The 19564-nt window shown below is 44.1% G+C and overlaps 2 protein-coding genes across 4 annotated transcripts in view; one reads left to right on the top strand and one right to left on the bottom strand.

Moving 5' to 3' along the window:
* LGR6 (leucine-rich repeat containing G protein-coupled receptor 6) overlaps positions 1 to 3668 on the top strand; it is a 122559-nt gene extending 118891 nt beyond the window's left edge. For both annotated transcript variants that reach the window (XM_011990526.1, XM_011990527.1), the window contains one exon: positions 1889 to 3668. In XM_011990526.1, the coding sequence (XP_011845916.1) occupies positions 1889 to 3141 (1253 nt within the window). In that variant the 3' untranslated portion in view covers positions 3142 to 3668. The remainder of the gene's footprint in view (positions 1 to 1888) is intronic.
* An 11646-nt stretch (positions 3669 to 15314) lies between these two features.
* The window catches only part of UBE2T (ubiquitin-conjugating enzyme E2T), a 10705-nt gene continuing 6455 nt past the window's right edge, over positions 15315 to 19564 (bottom strand). The window contains exons 2-7 of one of the 2 annotated variants that reach the window (XM_011990523.1): positions 18968 to 19140; positions 18310 to 18379; positions 16781 to 16886; positions 16568 to 16666; positions 16342 to 16425; positions 15315 to 15618 (exon numbers count right to left, since the gene is read on the bottom strand). In XM_011990523.1, coding sequence (XP_011845913.1) covers positions 15493 to 15618; positions 16342 to 16425; positions 16568 to 16666; positions 16781 to 16886; positions 18310 to 18379; positions 18968 to 19076 — 594 coding nt within the window. In that variant the 5' untranslated portion in view covers positions 19077 to 19140 and the 3' untranslated portion in view covers positions 15315 to 15492. Of the gene's footprint in view, positions 15619 to 16341; positions 16426 to 16567; positions 16667 to 16780; positions 16887 to 18309; positions 18380 to 18963; positions 19141 to 19564 lie in introns of both variants that reach the window. The other variant, XM_011990525.1, reaches the window with a different exon arrangement.

The raw sequence follows: 19564 nt of genomic DNA, 5'->3' as shown, positions 1-19564 counted from the left end.
GGGAAAGTCTGCTTGATAAAAATGTAGCTTAAAGAGAACGAGAAACGCATATACAGTTGTCTTAGTCCACTTTGTGTTGCTATAACAGAACACCTAAGGCTAGGTAATTTATAAAGGAAAGAGGTTGGTTTGACTCACAATTCTGGTGGCTGGGAGGTTCAAGATTGGGCAGCTGCATGTGATGAGGGCCTCAGGCTGCTTCAACTTGTGGTGGAAAGCAGAAGGGGAGTGCAAATAGATCACAGGGTGAAAGAAAAGCCAGACTCCCTTTAACAACCCACTCTTAGGGAACTAATCCATTCCCTGGATTGATTGAGAACTCACTCACCCCCACAGAAGGACATTAATCTGTTCCTGAGGGATCCCATGATCCAGATACCTCCCACTAGGCCCTACCTCCAACATTGCCACATTGGGGATTCCACTTCAGCATGAGTTTTGGTGGAGACAAACCGTACCCAAATGATAGCAGCAGTAAAATCTTAATTTAGTTTAAAAACCTGTATGTATGTATGTATTTTTTAAAGACTGGACAGAAACATACCAAGATAATGAGTTATCTCTGAGAGGTGAAGTATCATGTCATTTTAATTTTTTCGTGTTATATTTTCAAATTTTCTACAATTATCACCTATTATATTTGGTAATAAGAAAAAATGGTTTAAAAATAGCTCCCACAAAAGCCTCTCAAATTCCCATGCTACCTAGAAACACACTGAAGAACAAGAGTCAAAAGCCAAAGAAAATGAAGAAATAATATTTCCAAAGTTACAAGGTGATTTAGGAACAGACTTTGGAGAGAGGGATGGAAAACACCAGGATCTCAGGCATCTCGTGTGGACCCAGGTTGGAAAACCCCAGAAGTCATCTGTATTTTGATTTACTGTACTTGAGACACTTTACCTCCCAAATACTGATTGATTGACAAATATTCAATGTGGTCTGTACCCCTGTCACAGAATAAGGGAGAGCCAGCCTGGTGTAATATTTGGTCAGGACTCTCCCACGGTGGAGGCCTTAGTGGATCACTGGGGACTGACTGAAAGAAACAGAGCCTCAGGCATAGACTGGTTACTGTCTGGGCAGTCCCTCACACCTCTGTCCCTACCCACCGTATCTTCCAATTCTGATACCTTCTCCACTCCTTGATGGCAGCCTGTCCTTCCTTTCTTTCCAGTGCTATCCTTCACGTAACATTTCCTCAATATCTGGGTTTGTACTGTATTAATTTGTACCGTGTGTGTGTTTATTTTTTATTTTTATTTTTTTCTTTATTTTTTGAGAGAGTCTTGCTCTGTAGCCCAGGCTGGAGTGCAGTAGAGCAATCTCGGCTCACTGCAACCTCTGTCCCCTGGGTTCAAATGATTCTCCTGCCTCAGTCTCCCAAGTAGCTAGGACTACATGTGCGCGCCACCACGGCCAGCTAATTTTTTGTATTTGTAGTAGAGAAGGAGTTTTGCTTTTTGGCCAGGCTGATCTCAAACTCCTGACCTCAGACGATCCATCCGCCTTGGCCTCCAGAAGTGCGGGAATTACAGTTGTGAGCCACTGTGCCCGGCCTATATGCGTTCTGTGTTCTGGTGTACTGAGAGGAGGGTTAGGGTTCACCCCACTTGCAGCTCTTTGGAAGAAGAGTCGTGTATGTCCCACTGCTCCTCCCCACAAGCCCAGCTGGGGGTTCTTTAAGGTGAGAGACCCTCCAACTGGGAGTTCTCCGGGGCCAGAAACTGGGTCAGCCTCCCTTAGACTGGGAGTTTTCCGAGGGCAGGGGCCATGTTCATCCCCTTTTGACTGGAAATTCTCTGAGTACAGAGGCTGACCTTGGTCCTCAAGACCTGGTCTCAACATCCTCTGGCCCAGGGTTAATGTCTCATCTTCTCTCCTACAGGCCCCTTCAAGCCCTGTGAGCACCTCTTTGAAAGCTGGGGCATCCGCCTGGCCGTGTGGGCCATCGTGTTGCTCTCTGTGCTCTGCAATGGACTGGTGCTGCTGACCGTGTTCGCTGGCGGCCCTGTCCCCCTACCCCCGGTCAAGTTTGTGGTAGGTGCGATTGCAGGCGCCAACACCTTGACTGGCATTTCCTGTGGCCTTCTAGCCTCCGTCGATGCCCTGACCTTTGGCCAGTTCTCCGAGTACGGAGCCCGCTGGGAGATGGGGCTGGGCTGCAGGGTCACTGGCTTCCTGGCAGTACTTGGATCGGAGGCGTCGGTGCTGCTGCTCACTCTGGCCGCAGTGCAGTGCAGCATCTCTGTCTCTTGCGTCCGGGCCTATGGGAAGTCCCCCTCCCTGGGCAGCGTTCGAGCAGGGGTCCTGGGCTGCCTGGCGCTGGCAGGGCTGGCGGCCGCGCTGCCCCTGGCCTCAGTGGGAGAATACGGGGCCTCCCCACTCTGCCTGCCCTACGCGCCGCCTGAGGGCCAGCCAGCAGCCCTGGGCTTCGCCGTGGCCCTGGTGATGATGAACTCCTTCTGTTTCCTGGTCGTGGCCGGTGCCTACATCAAACTCTACTGTGACCTGCCGCGGGGCGACTTTGAGGCCGTGTGGGACTGCGCCATGGTGAGGCATGTGGCCTGGCTCATCTTCGCAGACGGGCTCCTCTACTGTCCCGTGGCCTTCCTCAGCTTCGCCTCCATGCTGGGCCTCTTGCCTGTCACGCCCGAGGCCGTCAAGTCTGTCCTGCTGGTGGTGCTGCCGCTGCCTGCCTGCCTCAACCCACTGCTCTACCTGCTCTTCAACCCCCACTTCCGGGATGACCTTCGGCGGCTTCGGCCCCGCGCAGGCGCCTCAGGGCCCCTAGCCTATGCTGCGGCCGGGGAGCTGGAGAAGAGCTCCTGCGATTCTACCCAGGCCCTGGTGGCCTTGTCTGATGTGGATCTCATTCTGGAAGCTTCTGAAGCTGGGCGGCCCCCTGGGCTGGAGACGTATGGCTTCCCCTCAGTGACCCTCATCTGTCAGCAGCCAGGGGCCCCCAGGCTGGAGGGAAGCCATTGTGTAGAGCCAGAGGGGAATCACTTTGGGAACCCCCAACCCTCCTTGGATGGAGAACTGCTGCTGAGGGCAGAGGGAGCTATGCCAGCAGGTGGAGGCTCATCAGGGGGTGGCAGCTTTCGGCCCTCTGGCTTGGCCTTTGCTTCACACGTGTAAATATCCGTCCCCATTCTTCTCTTCCCCTCTCTTCCTTTCCTCTCTCCCCCTCGGTGAATGATGGCTGCTTCTAAAATAAATACAACCAAAACTCAGCCCAGTCCCTCGCTCCACTGATCACCTCTCTCCCGTGACTATCACCAACGAGTGCCTCTTGGCCTGGCTTTCCCTTGGCCTTCCTCAGTTTCACCTTCATGCTGAGCCTCTTCCTTGTCATGTCTGAAGCTGTGGACCAGAGACCTGGACATCTGTTGCTTAAGGGAAATGAGGGAAATAAAGACAGTGAAGGGGTGAAGGATTGATCAGGGCACAGTGGACAGGGAGACCTCACAGAGAAAGGTCTGGAAGGTGATTTCCCATGTGACTCATGGATAGGATACAAAATGTGTTCTGTGTACCATTAATCTTGACATATGCCATGCATAAAGACTTCCCATTAAAATAAGCTTTGGAAGAGATTCCACATGATGTCTTTTTCTTAGAGATTCACAGTGCATGTTAGTGTAATAAAAGAGAGAAGTCCTACAGTAGTAAAATCTATTGAACTTTGTTTAACCCAGTTCCCTGAATTATTTGGTAACAGGTTTTTGTCTGCTTGTTTGGTGTTCCTGGAATATCTATTAATATGACAGAACTTAGCACTGTTCTCTCCCAGGGAGCTCATCTCTGTACCACCTAGTGCTACCCAGTGACATCACAAAATGCCACCACTTCCTGAAAGCCCTGATCCTAGAATGAACTGCCAGAGGTAACTGATGATTCCATCCACCAGTAGAGACTCTCAACACTACCTCCCACCTCTCTTATCCTATGCTGGGAAGGATGAAGAGAAGCCTGCCATTGTGGTTCCAGACTCAGACCCCTGAGTTGGGGCAGGGAGAAAGGGATCCCTGTGTATTCTCTCACCACCCTGCCATCAACCCCAGCAAGCCTAAGCCCCAATGAAAGTTTGTCTGCTGCAAGAGGGATAGTAGGGTTCCTGGATCCTGGCAGGGCTGTCTAGGTTCCTTCTGGCTCTTAGTTGCCTTCTTATGCTTCTCCATCAGATGCCCCCTGCTACCTCCTACCACAAGCGAGGTCCTGCCTATTCTTTGGGACAAGGAGGCCTTAGCCAGAAAACAGGAGAGATTTGAAATGTAGGTATTGAATTTTAGGAAATTGTAGTTACCTGGGACCCTGGGTGCCTCAGATAGGCCACTGACCTTTCTGCCTCTCCCCTCATGACCTTTCTACCTATGGTCTACCAAGTGTCTCTGAGCATTTCCAGAATGCCCCCCTCATCCAGCCCCAGACACACACACATTCGATCTGAGAGTGAGGTGGTAAGGACTGGGGCATCCTTCCAGACATTAAAGGTAATTCTTGGAGACATAAAAAGAGAATCCAAGATTCAGCAAAGGGCAAGACTTGCTCTGGGGTACCCCAAGAGCAGTCACATCTAGAGGACAGGGGTCTAGAATTCTGAGACCAGATGGAAAACAATCCTCTTCCTGAATTCTGGCATGGTCCTCAGCCGGGCCGTATCCCCAGGGGCTCCACTATTAAAACAACAAACCTGAAGAAAGCCCTTCTTCTAATTTTGTAGTTCAAGTTTCTGCAGCTTAGCTTCTCTGCTATCTCCCTGCTGTCCCCAATGCCTAGTGGAAATTCTGACACAGGACAAAAAGGCTGCCTTGGCTGAGGTAGGTAGGGTAGCTCCATGGATGAAACTTGATACCTTTCTAAATCTTATCTGACTAGTTGCCTGGTCTCTTATAGGCTCTGAAGCAGAATGTGCTGACCTTGTAATCCCAGAAGAACCTTGGGGTCCTACCATGAGGCCAGCCTCAGTGTAGGTACTCGCTAATGATGGCGGGTTTATTTATCCGTTGTTTGTTTGAGAACCCTGCTCTTCCAATTTCCCTAGGGCTGATCAAGAGCCCTTAAAGGAAGGAGTTTGCTCTACTTTGAGTACTGAGAATTGGTGACTCTTATCAGGGAAAAGAGTTCTTTGCCTCAGGGATGACAAAACTCGTACGGTTTTTGGGAGCCTTGACTTGTAAAAAGTCACCCCAGATCCCTTCTCACTTCCTGCCCCCGCCATGTGATCATTGTTCCCCTTGGAGTTAGGGAGTCTGTGTTGAGGTGGAGCACAGTAGCCATGTGTTAGAGGTTTAGGAGTCACAGGAACTGCTCCCTATAGGTGGCCTCTTCTATGAAAAGGGGACCAGTGATTTCTGGCTGCAAGCTCAAGGGTGGCACCACTGTCACCTTGTCATCCGCTTCTAAAGCTCCAGACATCTGCTGGCCAGAGGAGCATCTGCTGAGCCTTCTCATTAGAGGAGAGGTGTGGAGGAAGGGAGCGGAGGTGTTTGCCATGAACTATTTTCATTATTCGGAAAGTCTAGTCAATGTACACTTACCCAAAATAAAGCTGAGTAGTACAGTTTCTTTGTTTTTTGATTTTGACTGAATTTCTAGCAAGTCAGTATGTTATTCCTTTGGTTATCTTCATTATGATCCACAGAAGATTATGAAGATTATGTATGTCTTTGATCACAAAATCAAAAAACAAATTATTCAGTGCATCTAAATGCATTTTGTTGGGTTGACAAAATCTTCCAAAATGGTATCCATGGGGAATTATCTGTCCAAGAGGGCTGTAGTGGTGGCAACACTGAGGACTGCTGACTGGGTGTGTGTTGCCCTGTGCTCTGTGTGCTGTGCATTGGCAACTGGTGCCAACCACAATCACATCTCAGACCGACTTGTGGAAGAGAACCTCTTATGGCAGAAATGGTTTTTATAAGCACCTTTGAACATACCAATTTGTAAAATCCAAAAAATGCAGAGCTGACATTTGAAGATTATGGATGAACACAGCCCCTAGCTTGGCCTTCTCCTTGCTTTCCTCTCTCCTCCTCTAGCCTCCAATATCTTTCTAGTTTCCCTTTCTGGGAAGACTAAAAGGTCTAAAGAGTAGGGGAAAGGAAAAAGGAAGAGCTGACAATAAATAGGCCTGAGTGACGATGATGGGAAGTTGCTAGAACGCTTTTTTGTTTGTTGTTCTATTTTTTCTTCAATTTTTTTTTTTTACCTTTTTAAAACATTTTTACTCATTTTTAATTTTTTAATTTTTTTATTTCTTCTTATTTCATAAACCAACATCAGAGCTACAGTAGCTAGAATCCTTGATCCTGTCTGGCACCATCTAACTACCTCTGCTCTGCTTTAACAAGTTCTCCCACCCACCACCTCCACATCACTTCTGGGTTTCAGTTCCATGCCCTCTCCAGTTGCTTGAAGTATAAGGATTGTCAAGATGTAAATATTTGGATTCTTCTGTATAATAAAGCGCAAGTGAAGAATGATGTGTGTCCCTCAACTCCTTTCTGCTGCCTCTGGTGGAGCCATGGAAGCGGCCGGAGGTATTTGAGAGAGGAGTGATCAGTGGCAATGCTCTTCCTCAACCTGTCTTCTGAGTTCTGGGGCACCTAGGGCACAGCCAACGAGGCTCAGGGTTGAAGTTTGGAGGCATCAGAATCCATTCCACTCACTTATATCAAAGTGCCCTTTGTGTGCTTGCCACTGGATTAGACGTAGAATAATCTAAAGAAAGCAGTGAGCAGGTTGGGCCTTCATTATTCAGACACTGAACACCTTCTCAGACCCAACCCTAATGCTGGGGTTTCCTGATAATGTGAACCCCAAATAATCAGCTTGCTTTCCTCTCCTTGAGTGCACTCTCTCAAGCACTCTCTGCCTTGGGAATCCTTACCCCTGGCCCAGCCTTGCTTCAGAGTGGGGTGATGCCCCCAGGACAACCAGGTGGCCCCTTCTCAGGGGAGGGAAGATGGAGTTCAACAAAACTTGCAATCATGGGGCAAGGTGCTAGCCCCAGAATGGTATTAGGGTTGTACTGATCTAGTGCCTGACTCCCTTCTGAGTGGAAAACTGGTGCCTTCATGAATACCTGCCCTCCACTCTTGAAAACAGAATATTTCAAACCCTCTATCTTCCTGGCTCAACTACAGGGAAGACCATTTTTTCAACTGTTCTTCTTAGACTGGATTAAGAGACAGAAACTCAGGAGTTAAGTAAGTACGTGTTTCTTGAGAGGATCCATATGAAGCAATAAGCGAGGCAGAATCTCAGCAAATAAATCCAAGGCCAGAAAGAGCAGTAAGACTGGGCCTTGTGGTACCTGAAACTAAAGGTCATTCTGGATTTAGTCTGTGATTATTCTCTGTGTTGCCCACAATTAGCCGGTTCAGCTGCTCTCTGGAGGCCTGTTTTTATATCTATCTGCTTCTCAACCACGATCAGCTGCTTCCACCCACCCCTTTTGTTTAAAAAGCTTTTCATAAGTTTAATTTTTGAATAAGTAATACATTCACATGGTTCAAATAACAAATTCTTAACAGTTTTCCTCTCATTTCTGTCCCTTTTGGCTCACTTCCCAAGCCCTCATTGGTTACCACTGTTATCAGTTTCTTATATATCCTTCCAGAGTTTTGAAAATATATATATTAGCAAGATGCATATATATGCTTATTTTTCCTTTTCCCAAAGTAGCACACCAAGGTTCTGCTTCTGCTTTTTTAACCTGTAATACAGCTCAAAGACATTTCTACATCAGTAAAGAAAGCATTCTAATGTTTCTGAAGCAGGTTATAGCCCATTATGTAGATGTATCATGATTTCATCTTATTCCCCTTCTGATGGACATTTGGGTTGCTTACTCTTTTGCTCTTATAAACAATATTGCAACAAGTAACCTTACATGAATGCCATTTAGCACCTGTGTAAGTAAGTATATCTGTAAGATAAATTCCCAGAAGTGGAATTGCTGGGTCAAAAGAATAATTTTTCAGAGGATACATGTGAAGCAATAAGGGAGGCAGAATAATTCTTTTGGCCCAGCAATGGGGTAGAGAAAAGATGTGATTATTTATTGCAGAAATGAATTGTTTCCTTTGACTCACAGCCTGTGTTTATGGGTAACTTCTGCTTATGTTTACCTCACTATGAACCCTGTCCTTCCTCAAGGTCTCTGGATGCATCCTTTCAGCTTTCAGTTCCTGGGCTAATTTCCTTGTTGTTTTCCTTTTTAAATTTCCAACGGTAGTATCCTGAAAGATTGAGAGAGAACCAAACTAACCAAACTTCCTTTTCTACAATAGGCCAAATTATAGGTTAATGGCCAACAGGTGGGTTGATTACTCTTAGGCCAGGAACCTGTCCTGGTTCACTAAACTGTAGTGAGTGAATGGGTATGTTTGTGTGGGGTCATATTGGACAAAATATAACTGCTCAGGGCTTTCCTTGTCAAGGGCTGTGGGTAGGACTACTTTTCTCTGAATGGACAGTAGGCACAGTAGGAAAGTTCCATGAGAGCAGAGATCATGCTGGTGTCATTCACTGTTGTAACCTCAATCCTTTTCATGAGGTCTAACACAAAAAAAAAGTGCTCAATTAATTTCTTTTGAAAAAAAGTATTAAGAAATCAATAGACTGGGCATGGTGGCTCACGCCTGTAATCCCAGCACTTTGGAAGGACAAGGTGGGCAGATCGCTTGAGGTTGGGAGTTCAAGACCAGCCTGGGCAACATGGCGAAACCCCATTTCTAAAAAAAAAAAAAAAAAAAAAAATTAGCTGGGCATGGTGGTGTGCATCTTTAGTCTCAGCTACTGAGGAGGCTGAAGTGGGAGGCCTGGGAGGTTGCAGTAAGCTGAGATCATGCCACTGCACTCCAGCCTGGGCAAGAGCCAGACCCTGTCTCAAAAACAAACAAACAAACAAACAAAAAAAGAAAGAAAGAAAAGAAAAGAAAAGAAATTAATATATCCAAGTACATCCATTAAGATTCTGTTTTCCAACCTAAAGGGGCCATCTGGCCAGGAGATGTAAATAACGCAGAATGGGCAGTTATTTGTATGGTGAGATTTGAAGGCTACCAAGTTCCCGGACCCTCTACTTTATAACAGCTTCTTCCCTGGCTACCACAGAGGTTGAAATTCCACCATCATAGTTACTTATTCCTTCAGGTTAGGAATAGCCCATAGCCCTTTGCCCAGGGCATCTGTTCCTTTATAAGAAAGGAAATGACCACTTCCTTTCTTCTGGTAACATCAATTTGACCTTCCTTCAGGCAACTACCTCCACTGCTCTCTGGTGCCTACCTTTCAGGTGGGGTTGACTCCAGACCAGGTTCCAGAGGTGGGAATATAACCCAGACCCTATCAGCTTACTCTAATCCCTGGTCACAGTGATTGGTCCAGGGATGGGCTTGCATCTCAAATCCTTCTAATGAGACCCAACTTGGGAACTTTGCTGGAGCTGATAAGAAAAAAGTACTCTTTCACTGGAGTTGCTGGACTGGTAGGAAGAAAGCTGCTGGTGTCTCTCTTGCCACTTGGAGTGAAATGAATCCTGATGGCATTATTTGAGCATCTGTACCTAGCCATGCCTGAAAGCACATTTGGACTTCTCAGGTTGTAAACCAATACCTTTTGTTTGCTCAAGTGAGATTGTTAGATTTCTGTCACCCTCATGGAAAAGAAGCCAGATAGGCTTCTCCCTCTGCATTGCTCTCTACCTGCAGCCCAGGAGTAAACCCATTGACCTCTTTTCAACTATTAGTGTGGAAGAGGGCAGTTATTGAAATTTTTTTTTTTTTAAATGTAAGACAAGGTCTCACTTTGTCACCCAGGATGGAGTGCAGTGGCACAATCATGGCTCCCTGTAGCCTTGACCTCCCGGGCTCAAGCAATCCTTCCACCTCAGCCTCTTGAGTAGCTGGGACTACAGGCATACACCACCAAACCCAGCTAATTTTTTAATTTTTAGTAGTGATGGGGTCTCGCGATGTTACCCAGGCTGCTCTCAAACTCCTGAATGCAAGCAATCTTTCTGCTTCAGCCTCCCGGAGTCCTGGGATTACAGACAAGAGCCACCACGCATGGCCTGAATAGGAATTTCAATGAGCAAAAGTATGTGATAAGACAGAAGTACTGTCAGGATGAGTTAACAGGTAGAGACTGTGGGCCTGGGTGGAAAATCCCTAGCAGGGAACCTACAGCAAGAGAATGCTGAAGAAGTAAAGATAATAAAAAGGGAAGATGAGAAGGCAATAGACCAACCTAATTTATTTCATCACTAAACCAGAGATCCAAAGGCTCTGCCCTGAGCCCCTGGATTACACAGGAAGTTTCAGAATTGCAGAACTGTCAAATGTGAGCTTTGGGAGAAATCTCAGAGAGCATTCAAGCCACGCCTGCATTTTATAGAGGAGGAAATGGAAGGGGAGAAACTTGCCCATTATCCCACAGCTACTCTGTGGAGGCAGACGTAAAATTATTAGAATAGGGCCAGGTGTGGTGGCTCACACCTGTAACACCAGTACTTTGGGAGGCCAAGGTGGGTGGATCACCTGAGTTCAGGAGTTGAAGACCAGCCTGGCCAACATGGTAAAACCCCATCTCTACTAAAAATACAAAAATTAGCTGGACGTGGTGGCAAGTGCCTGTAATCCCAGCTACTCAGGAGGCTGAGGCAGGAGAATCGCTTGAACCCGGGAGGCGGAGGTTGCAGTGAGCCAAGATCTCACCCACGCACTCCAGTCTGGGTGAAAAAAAAAAAAAAAAAAAAAAATTTAGAATCCATGCAGCTGACAAATATGATTCTGGAGTCATACAGGCCCGGATTGGAATCCTAGACTTACCATTAACAGCCAGTTGTCCTTAGGTTTTTCTTAACTTCTCTGAATCTGTTTCATCGTCAGTAGAATGGGGATAATCATAGTATCTAAACTCTGAAGGTTATTGAAAAAATTTAAAAAGATTCTTCATGAGGCCAGGCGTGGTGGCTCACATCTGTAATCCCAACACTTTTGGGAGACCAAGGCGAGTGGATCATCTGAGGTCAGGAATTCGAGACCAGCCTGGCCAACATAGTGAAACCCCATCTCTACTAAAAATACAAAAATTAGCCGGGCATGGTGACATGCACCTGTAATCCCGGCTACTCAGGAGGCTGAGATGGGAGAATCGCTTGAACCTGGGAGGCAGAGGTTGCAGTGAGCCGAGATCACACCACTGCACTCCAGCTTGGGTGACAGAGCAAGACTCCGTCTCAAAAAAGAAAAAAAATTTTCATGCGAAGGGTTTAGCTTAGTGCATGACAATAACTGCCAGGCCTAGAGACAACGTAGAGACTAAGAACTCACCCCCTAGAAAAGTTGCCTCTGATGGAAGGTTTGAGGGAACTGTCAGAGCACACCCTTTTTTTGAAGCACAGAGTTTCAGGGTCCTGGTTAAAGGAGGAAGACAGTGGAAGGAAGGGGACACATTCTACTGTCCCCTTCTGATTATATACCTCTCTGGCCAGTTTACTCCCAGACACACATTCAGGATAAACACATACTCAACAATAAATGACTATTTATTTTTCAGGTTTAAAAGATTTCAAAATACATATGTACAAGATAAATTCTACTGATCCCCTGATGCGGGATCAGGGGAAAAGGTAAGCAAGGAAAACAAGCACATGAAGGGGAAAAACCCTGTACTGGGGTGGGAGGGTGGATGGAATGAGCGCGACATTCTGGATAAACTGTCATTCCTGATATAAACTAAGAGATGGACAGAGGGATGGACACACTCTGGGGACCATGGCAGGAGGCAGGGGCGACTTGCCAAGAAGCAAGGAGAAAGTGGAATGTGTTGTTTCTGAGTATAGCATGTCTGTGTCCATCACCCCAACCTCTCCTGGGCTTCACTGGCAGCCCAGTGTGGTTCAGGACTGTAAGATGTCTTGCAGCCAGCCATTCTGGGGAGCAGGTTCTGAAATCATAGCCCCACACCCCTTCCTTGTCCTTCCCTCCCTTGGGCTGCCCCAACCTAAACAAGACAACCTGAGCAGGGGGGCCACATGCTGATGGAAAAATACACACTTGGCTGGAAAAGGAGCTTTATTTGTATGTGTTGAATTCCCGCAGCAGCCGAAGGATAAATAGCTAGTTCCAGCCTCAGCTGAGTCTGCCCACAAGGTGGGTGGTAAAATCTGTTCTTATTTAGATAGCTTTTGGGGAGAGGTGGAGAGGGGGGTTGGGGGCAGCAGGAGAGGGGAACTTGGAATCTGCAATGTTTATATGATCAGTCATGGATGTCATCTCTCTTTAATTAGGGGTTTGGAATTGAGAAACAGCTCAGCTTGCTTATCCTAGGAACAGAGCAGATTGGCAAGTTGGCAGTGGGCAGGGCAGCTCCTTAAGACCCACCTATGGTTGGTCTCCATCCCCCAGTGCCCTTGCTAAGCAGTCAATAAATGTCAGCACCATGCCAGTCCCTGTACTGGCTGCTTTACATGCATTATCTCATTCAATCCTCACAACAACCTCATGAGTCTTAAGCAGCAGCATCATCATCATCCCTTTTGCAGAGGCAAAACCTGAAAAAATAGGACTGAGTAGAAAGCTAAGGTCACACAACTTGTAAGCAGCACTGCCAGAGCTGAAACTGGGTCTCCTTGACTTAAGTCCATGCTTTTAGCCTTTTCCCATCCTTCCCTGAGCTGGGAGTAGGGAGCTGGGCTTTTAAATCCTCAGGCAAGTCACTTCTGTTCTCTAGTCCAGTCCTCGGTACTTCAGGCAGAGAAATGGTTGGATGACTTCTAATAGCTTTTGGCTCTGGTGTTTCCTGTGATTAGAGAGAAAAGTTCCTTGTAGCCACTATATCCCCAGTGCTTAGAGTGAGACAATATATACATTAGAAAATGAACACATTTCCAGATAGGTACAAGTGCTATAAAGAAAATTAATTAGGGTAATAGGTTATGGACCAGAGAGTACCTGAGGATCTAGGGCTCCTTTAGATGGGATAGAAAACGACTTTCTGATGCAGCTACATTCAAGCTGAGACTATCCTGAGGAATGTAGGAGGCAGAGGAAATAGCATATGTGAAATCCCTGAGGTAGGAATGAGCTAGGTGTGTTCAAGACATTGAAAGGACTGTGTGGATGGAGGAATGTAAGGTATAAGGGGTTTGAGGGTATGCAATGAGGATGGACAGATAAGGCAAGCAGGGGTCAGATCATGCGGGGTCTTACGGGTCAGGGAAGGAGACTAGGCTTTTAATTGCAAGATGAAGCCACTTGGAGGAATGAAGCCAAATCCAACTTACATTGTCAAAAGATTATTCTTGCTGCTGTGAAGAGCATGGAGTGTCAAAGGTCAAGAATAGGGGCAAGGAAACAAGATAGAAGGTTATGGCTAAAGTGCAGGTGAGAGATGATGGCAGCTGAACTAGTGTTGTAAGTAGCAGTAGGGAAAAGTAGCTGGTAGAGCTGACCAGACATGGTGATAGAAGTGTAAGGGGTTTTGTCCTACAGGAGGTGCTCTTTTCCTACAACTACTCCCTAAGTCCATCTCTTACTTCTTATCTGGGTTTAGCCCAGAGCAATCAGCACATGGCATTTCCCTGGCAACAGTGATTGCTTTCAGGGCGGTCCACAAGGACTTTTGTTTCATGGAAAGTAGAGCCTCCTGGCCTGGCTGGATAGAAAGTACATAACCCCAACTGCTGCTGATAGTCATCCTAAGAGGGGAAGAAACTTAGGGAACAAACAGCCTAAGAGAAAGCTGATACTATGGATGGCAGATGGAAAGAGACCAAGATCTTGATGATAATGTTGAGCCTTTGAATTCACCAACCCAGATGTTCACTTTAGCCCTGGACTTTCTATTTAGTAAGGCGATGAACTTCTTTCATTATCGCCAGTGTGAGTTGAATTTCACTCACAACTGTAAGTATCCTAATTGATATACTAATGGTATCTAGGAACTCCAAACCTGACTTAAGTATGCATAAGCATAGGAAACAAGCCTGGAATAGAATTAATTCCTGGGCTTTAAAAAAAGACCAGTAACTGATTTTGAAAAGTGGGTTCAAAAATACTGTAGACATTAGAAATTTATATTTTTAGCTTCTGCCATGACCTGTCATTAATGGATTATACAAATTCATACTTCTTTTCTTTGCATGAGTCCAACCACCACATAAGCAGTATGGCAGGCTGCTGCTCAGTAAAGAGTACAAGGTAATTCATAGGTAGAAGAATGAAAGATGCCTATTCAGAGATGCATTTTACATGCATGGTGCCTAGCCTAGGTAAAAAATCATCATTGCTACACTGTGATATGGACAAGGGCATTATAGTCTTCAGTCATCTGCCTAGGCAAGTCCAGTATCTATAATACATTCCTCAAGGCCGGGCATGGTGGCTCATGCCTGTAATCCCAGCACTTTGGGAGGCCAGGGGGGGGGATCATGAGGTCAGGAGTTTGAGACCAGCCTGGCCAACATGGTGAAACCCCATCTCTACTAAAAATGCAAAAATTAGCTGTGTGTGGTGGTGCGCGTCTGTATTCCCAGCTACTCAGGAGGGTGAGGCAGGAGAATCGCTTGAACCTGGGAGGCGGAGGTTGCAGTGAGCGGAGATCGCGTCATTGCACTCCAGCCTGGGAGACAGAGAAAAAAAAAAAAAAAAAAAACATTCCTCAAAGTCTTAGCTTGGCCTGGGTGATCTCCTCCTATTTCAGCTGATTTCTGCTCAAATCTGTTATCTCTGTCATTTAAATAGAATTATAAAGATAAGTCAAGTGTATTACAAAATCATGAGTAGGGAATTCAAGTTTGACACCAAATTGTCCAGAGTGGTACTTGCCATAAAATGATGCTGGAGAGAGGAAATCCCTACTTACATTTTTATGAGTATTTGGTTAATCTCACATCCAATTTTCTCACCATTTCATTCTCAAACACTAGCATAATACTTGGCACATAGTAGGTGTTCAATAAGTATTTGTTGAACAAATGAAAGTTTTATCACAGAATTCTGGTCAGCTATGTAAATCACAAAAAGTGAAAGCTGCAAAAAAATAAATTTGCAAAAGGATCTATTATCTTCTTACCACATTATTTTAAGACCTCAGAAAAGCTATCATCCCTGAAAGCGTAAGGGTAATTGAATTGTTTCTACAGCTATTTTACATCTGTGTCAAACATTCAGAGTCCCTAGCAGTGCTGGGAAGTTGGCAAACTAAAGGACAACAATTCCAAATATTTTAACGTTCTGATTATATACCTCTCTGGTCAGTTTACTCCCAGACACACATTCAGGATAAACACATACTCAACAATAAATGACTATTTATTTTTCAGGTTTAAAAGATTTCAAAATACATATGTACAAGATAAATAAACTACACAAAAATTATGTCATCAAATATATTTTTAAAAAAATTCAAGGTAGGCAACTTAGATCACCTTCGCAAAGAACACATTAACTAAGATGAACCAGGACAAGTCCCCTAAATATCAGGATGAAATTTCTTTTCTACGCCTACTAGCTGACTGGCCTTCCTTTTCTGTGTTGAGTTGTGTACTTTGGAGTCGCCAGCCTCTGGTATATTATCAAGTATCTCTTCCTCATCAACCTAAAAGGGAGGAGACAGGGTGAAATACAGTAAGGTTCACACAAATGCCAGGATGGAGAAAAATGAAGCTCTGTAATATTATTTCCATGTACTTCTTTGCTGCAAGATTTATATACAGCATTGTGCATATGATATTCTCTCAAAAACATCTTTCTCAATTTTTTTAAATTTTTATTTCTTTTTATAAGTAACACAACTGCTATTTAACTCAATCTGAAAGATGGTATAACTCAGCAAGAACTATCATGTGTTAACTTCCATGTTCCTGTAATTTGCATTTTGCTAAATGAGGAAATTCTATCAACCTAAAGTTTTTCCTTCAACCTTCTTCCACGAATGGTCCCATAAGAAAAGTTTCCCCCTATCTCTGCAACTAGTCCCTGCAAATATAGATTCTTCTCAGTGTTAAAAGGACAACTTAGAAAAAAAGAATCTGAGACACCACCCCGCTATCCTTGCTATCTGTAATATAAAAAAAAAATTAACCAGATGCTGCCTGCCCTCTAGTGTTGCCAATAGATGACAACTGTTATGAAACATCTACTGTTGGTTGAGCTATTAGGCTATTTTGCTGAATGATTATTTAGAAGGTTGCAATAGGAGAAAAAGATCAGGCATTCTAGAGTTCAGTACAAATTTGGCAAATCTAAAAAACATTATTTATACATATATACTTTATACTATATATACTTAATTAACTAACAATAGTAGCAAACATCATACCTTTTGTTTCTGTCTTGCATGCTTCTCTGTCCACTGTCTGGCATTCTTGAGGAAGACTGGCTTATTATATTTAAATTCTGAGGACTGAGATGAAATCAAAGAGTTAATGGAGAAAAAAATGATTTGCAGTGGTCAGTTAGAGCTGCTGCAGCTATCCTCACACAGGGAGAGTTACCAGTATAGACAAGGTAGGATATATGTTGCAGAGGAAAATGGGGATATTTACTATGTCAGCCATGAGCGGGTCATCAGGGTTGGGTTCTGACATGAGCAGCTGAATAGAGGTCAACACAGTTGCGATGTTGAGGGATGGTCTCCAAGCACCCTATACACAAACAGATAAACAGTTGCTTTTATATTATAATGTGACACTCTAATTCAAGTTTAATAGATGAAGAAAACAGAATGCTATAGAGTCAACCATTTACCCACAACTCACTTTTGGTGGCAATTTGAGAACATCCAGACAAATCCTTCCAGCAGAATCAATGTTTGGATGATAAATTGGAGTGAGAAATCGGATCTGAGGAGGTTCAAATGGGTACCTATGAAAGAATAAGACAACAGGTAATTTTCATTATATAATTTTGCTTCTAAATACATTTAAAATAGTTTCTTGGTCATAATAATGTTAGTATTATAGAAATGTCAGGGAGCCAGCCTTTGGGAGGAAAACTTTCTTTCCTCCTAAATTTTCATTATGAAAATTTACAATAAATCAGTTTGAAATAACAGTACTGAAAACACCCGTATATCTACCACCTGGATTCAAGCCACTTTACCTTTTAAATACTAGAGCATATCTTCTAAGAATAAGAACATTCTCCCATATAAATGCAATACTATTACCCCTATGAAAAATGTAAGAACTAATTCCCTAATATCATTTACTGATCAGATTTCAATTGTTCTTTTGTTTTTTATAGCTGGATTTTTCAAAACAGTACTCAATTACAATTTATACATTGCATTTGGTTATTATGTATCTTTTGTGAGACACAGACCTTGCAAAGTTCCCAGTCTATTTTTAGAACTGATGCACCACATGATTATTAAGCTATTCTCTCAAGACTTTAACAAGTTTGGCCAGGATCTGACCTAGTGATTACATACCTATTTTTCAACTGTTATATAGTCATTTCTTCCCTTCTCAGTTCTGTACAAAACTACAACTGTAACTTACCTGATGAGAGCCTTAAAGGAGACTTGAATTAAAAGGGGCCTTAACCATAAAAAACAATGAGATCATGGTCTTTGCAGGAACAGAAAGCCAAATACCACATGCTCTCATTTATAAGTGGGAGCTAAATGATAAGAACATATGGACACAAAGAGGGGAACAACAGACACTGGGGCCTACCTGAGGGTGGAGGGTGGGAGGACAGAGAAGGGCAAAACTACTGGATACTAGGCTTAGTACCTGGGTGACGAAATAATCTGTACAACAAATCCCCGTGACATCATGAGTTTACCTATATAACAAACTTGCACATGTACCCCGGAACCTAAAATAAATGTTAAAGAAAAAGTGAGGAGGAGCTTAATATTAAGAAAGCACAGTAGTGGTTACCAGGGGTTGAGAGCAGGGAGAAATGGGGAGTTAGAGTTTAATGGCTATGAAGTTTCAGTTCGGGAGGATGAAAAGTTCTGGAGATAGATGTTGGTGATCGTTGCACAACTATGTGAATGTATTTAATACCACTGAACTGTACACTTAAAAATGGTCAACATTATGTTATGTATATTTTACCACAATGGAAAAAGTGAGGGGGTCTTTGATGTGATCTGGCCCATTATTCTGGAGAAGGAAACTGAACTCCAGAGAGATAAAATAACTTGGTCAAGGTCACATTAAGTCATGATAAGGCCAGGATTAAAACCTAGTCCTTTATGCTCTATCTACTACATTGCTCTGTCTCCCAATAAATGCACTTTACTATGTAGGTTGAGAAGCTGATTCATACTAACCTCTCAGGAATGATAACTTCTAGCTTAAAAACACCTTTCTCATAAGGTGTGTTGGCTCCACCTAATATTTCTTAAAAAGAAAAAAGAAAGAAAGAAAAAGTTAAAAGGGAATCAGATCATTTGAATTACCACCATATGGAGCTAATGAGGTCTATGGTCCTAATAGAGAAACTAGGCCTAGGACAATAATTCTCTCTCAGGACTTTAACAAGTCCTCATGCAACACACCACAATGCTAATGTACTCAAAAAGTTAATGGTGTCAAAGGACATATAGAAAATCTAAAGCAGAAGTTGCAAAATGCTGGCCACAAGACCAAATATAACCTACAGATTTGTTTTGTTTGGACTGCAGTATTCTAATCATGTATGTTTCCCATCTGGCTTCACAGATATTTGAGATGGTTATCTTTGATCTAAACACTGCTTCACTGCTTTAAATCTTGGCTATAAATCAGCAGAACGTATAATAAAAAGTCAAAGAAGCAAGAAATGTCAAGCAAACCTTTTATAAATGTAAACAAATTAGGGTAGAAAGATGGTAGGGCACTCTGACCTTATAACTGTTCCTTACTTCAGAAGAATATACAAAATAGTTTATTTCAGCACAATCTTCAATAGGGTCATGACTTCCATCATATACATGATTTGATACCTACGAGCTCGCAGATCATCCATTTGGTCTTTATCTTGCCAACATGTGATGCCTGGGGGTGGCTCTGTGGCTAACATGTGCAGCTCTCTCTTCAGACGTGAAGCTCTCTGCATGATCCTCAAGTAGAAGGAACCACACACAGTTCACTGCTCCACACTAAGAGCTGGCTGGGATGCACTGGAGGAGAAAAGAGGCAACCATAAAATCGTCAGCAATAATGACTATGAAGTTTTCAGCAAACAGTTTCAATGTAGTGAGGGCGGGGGGCAGAGTGCTTTTTTTGAGACACAGTTTCACTCTGTCACCCAGGCTGGAGGGCAATGACACCACCTCAGCTCACTGCAACTTCCACCTTCTGGGTTTGAGCAATTCTCGTGCCTCAGCTTCCAGAGTAGCTGGGATTACAGGCGTGCGCCACCATGCCCAGCTAATTATTGTATTTTTAGTAGAGACAGGGTTTCGCCATGTTGGCCAGGCTGGTCTCAAATGCCTTGACCTCAGGTGATCTGCCTGCCTTGGCCTCCCAAAGTGCTGGGATTACAGGCATGAGTCAATGCACCTGGTTTTTTTTTTTTTTTTTTTGGAGGCAGGGTCTTGCTCT

Source organism: Mandrillus leucophaeus, unplaced genomic scaffold (genome assembly GCF_000951045.1).
Source record: "Mandrillus leucophaeus isolate KB7577 unplaced genomic scaffold, Mleu.le_1.0 Scaffold38, whole genome shotgun sequence".
Taxonomy (NCBI): Eukaryota; Metazoa; Chordata; class Mammalia; order Primates; family Cercopithecidae; genus Mandrillus; species Mandrillus leucophaeus.
The sequence above is the reverse complement of the archived record's forward strand: the minus strand, read 5'-3'. Positions and strand labels throughout refer to the sequence as shown.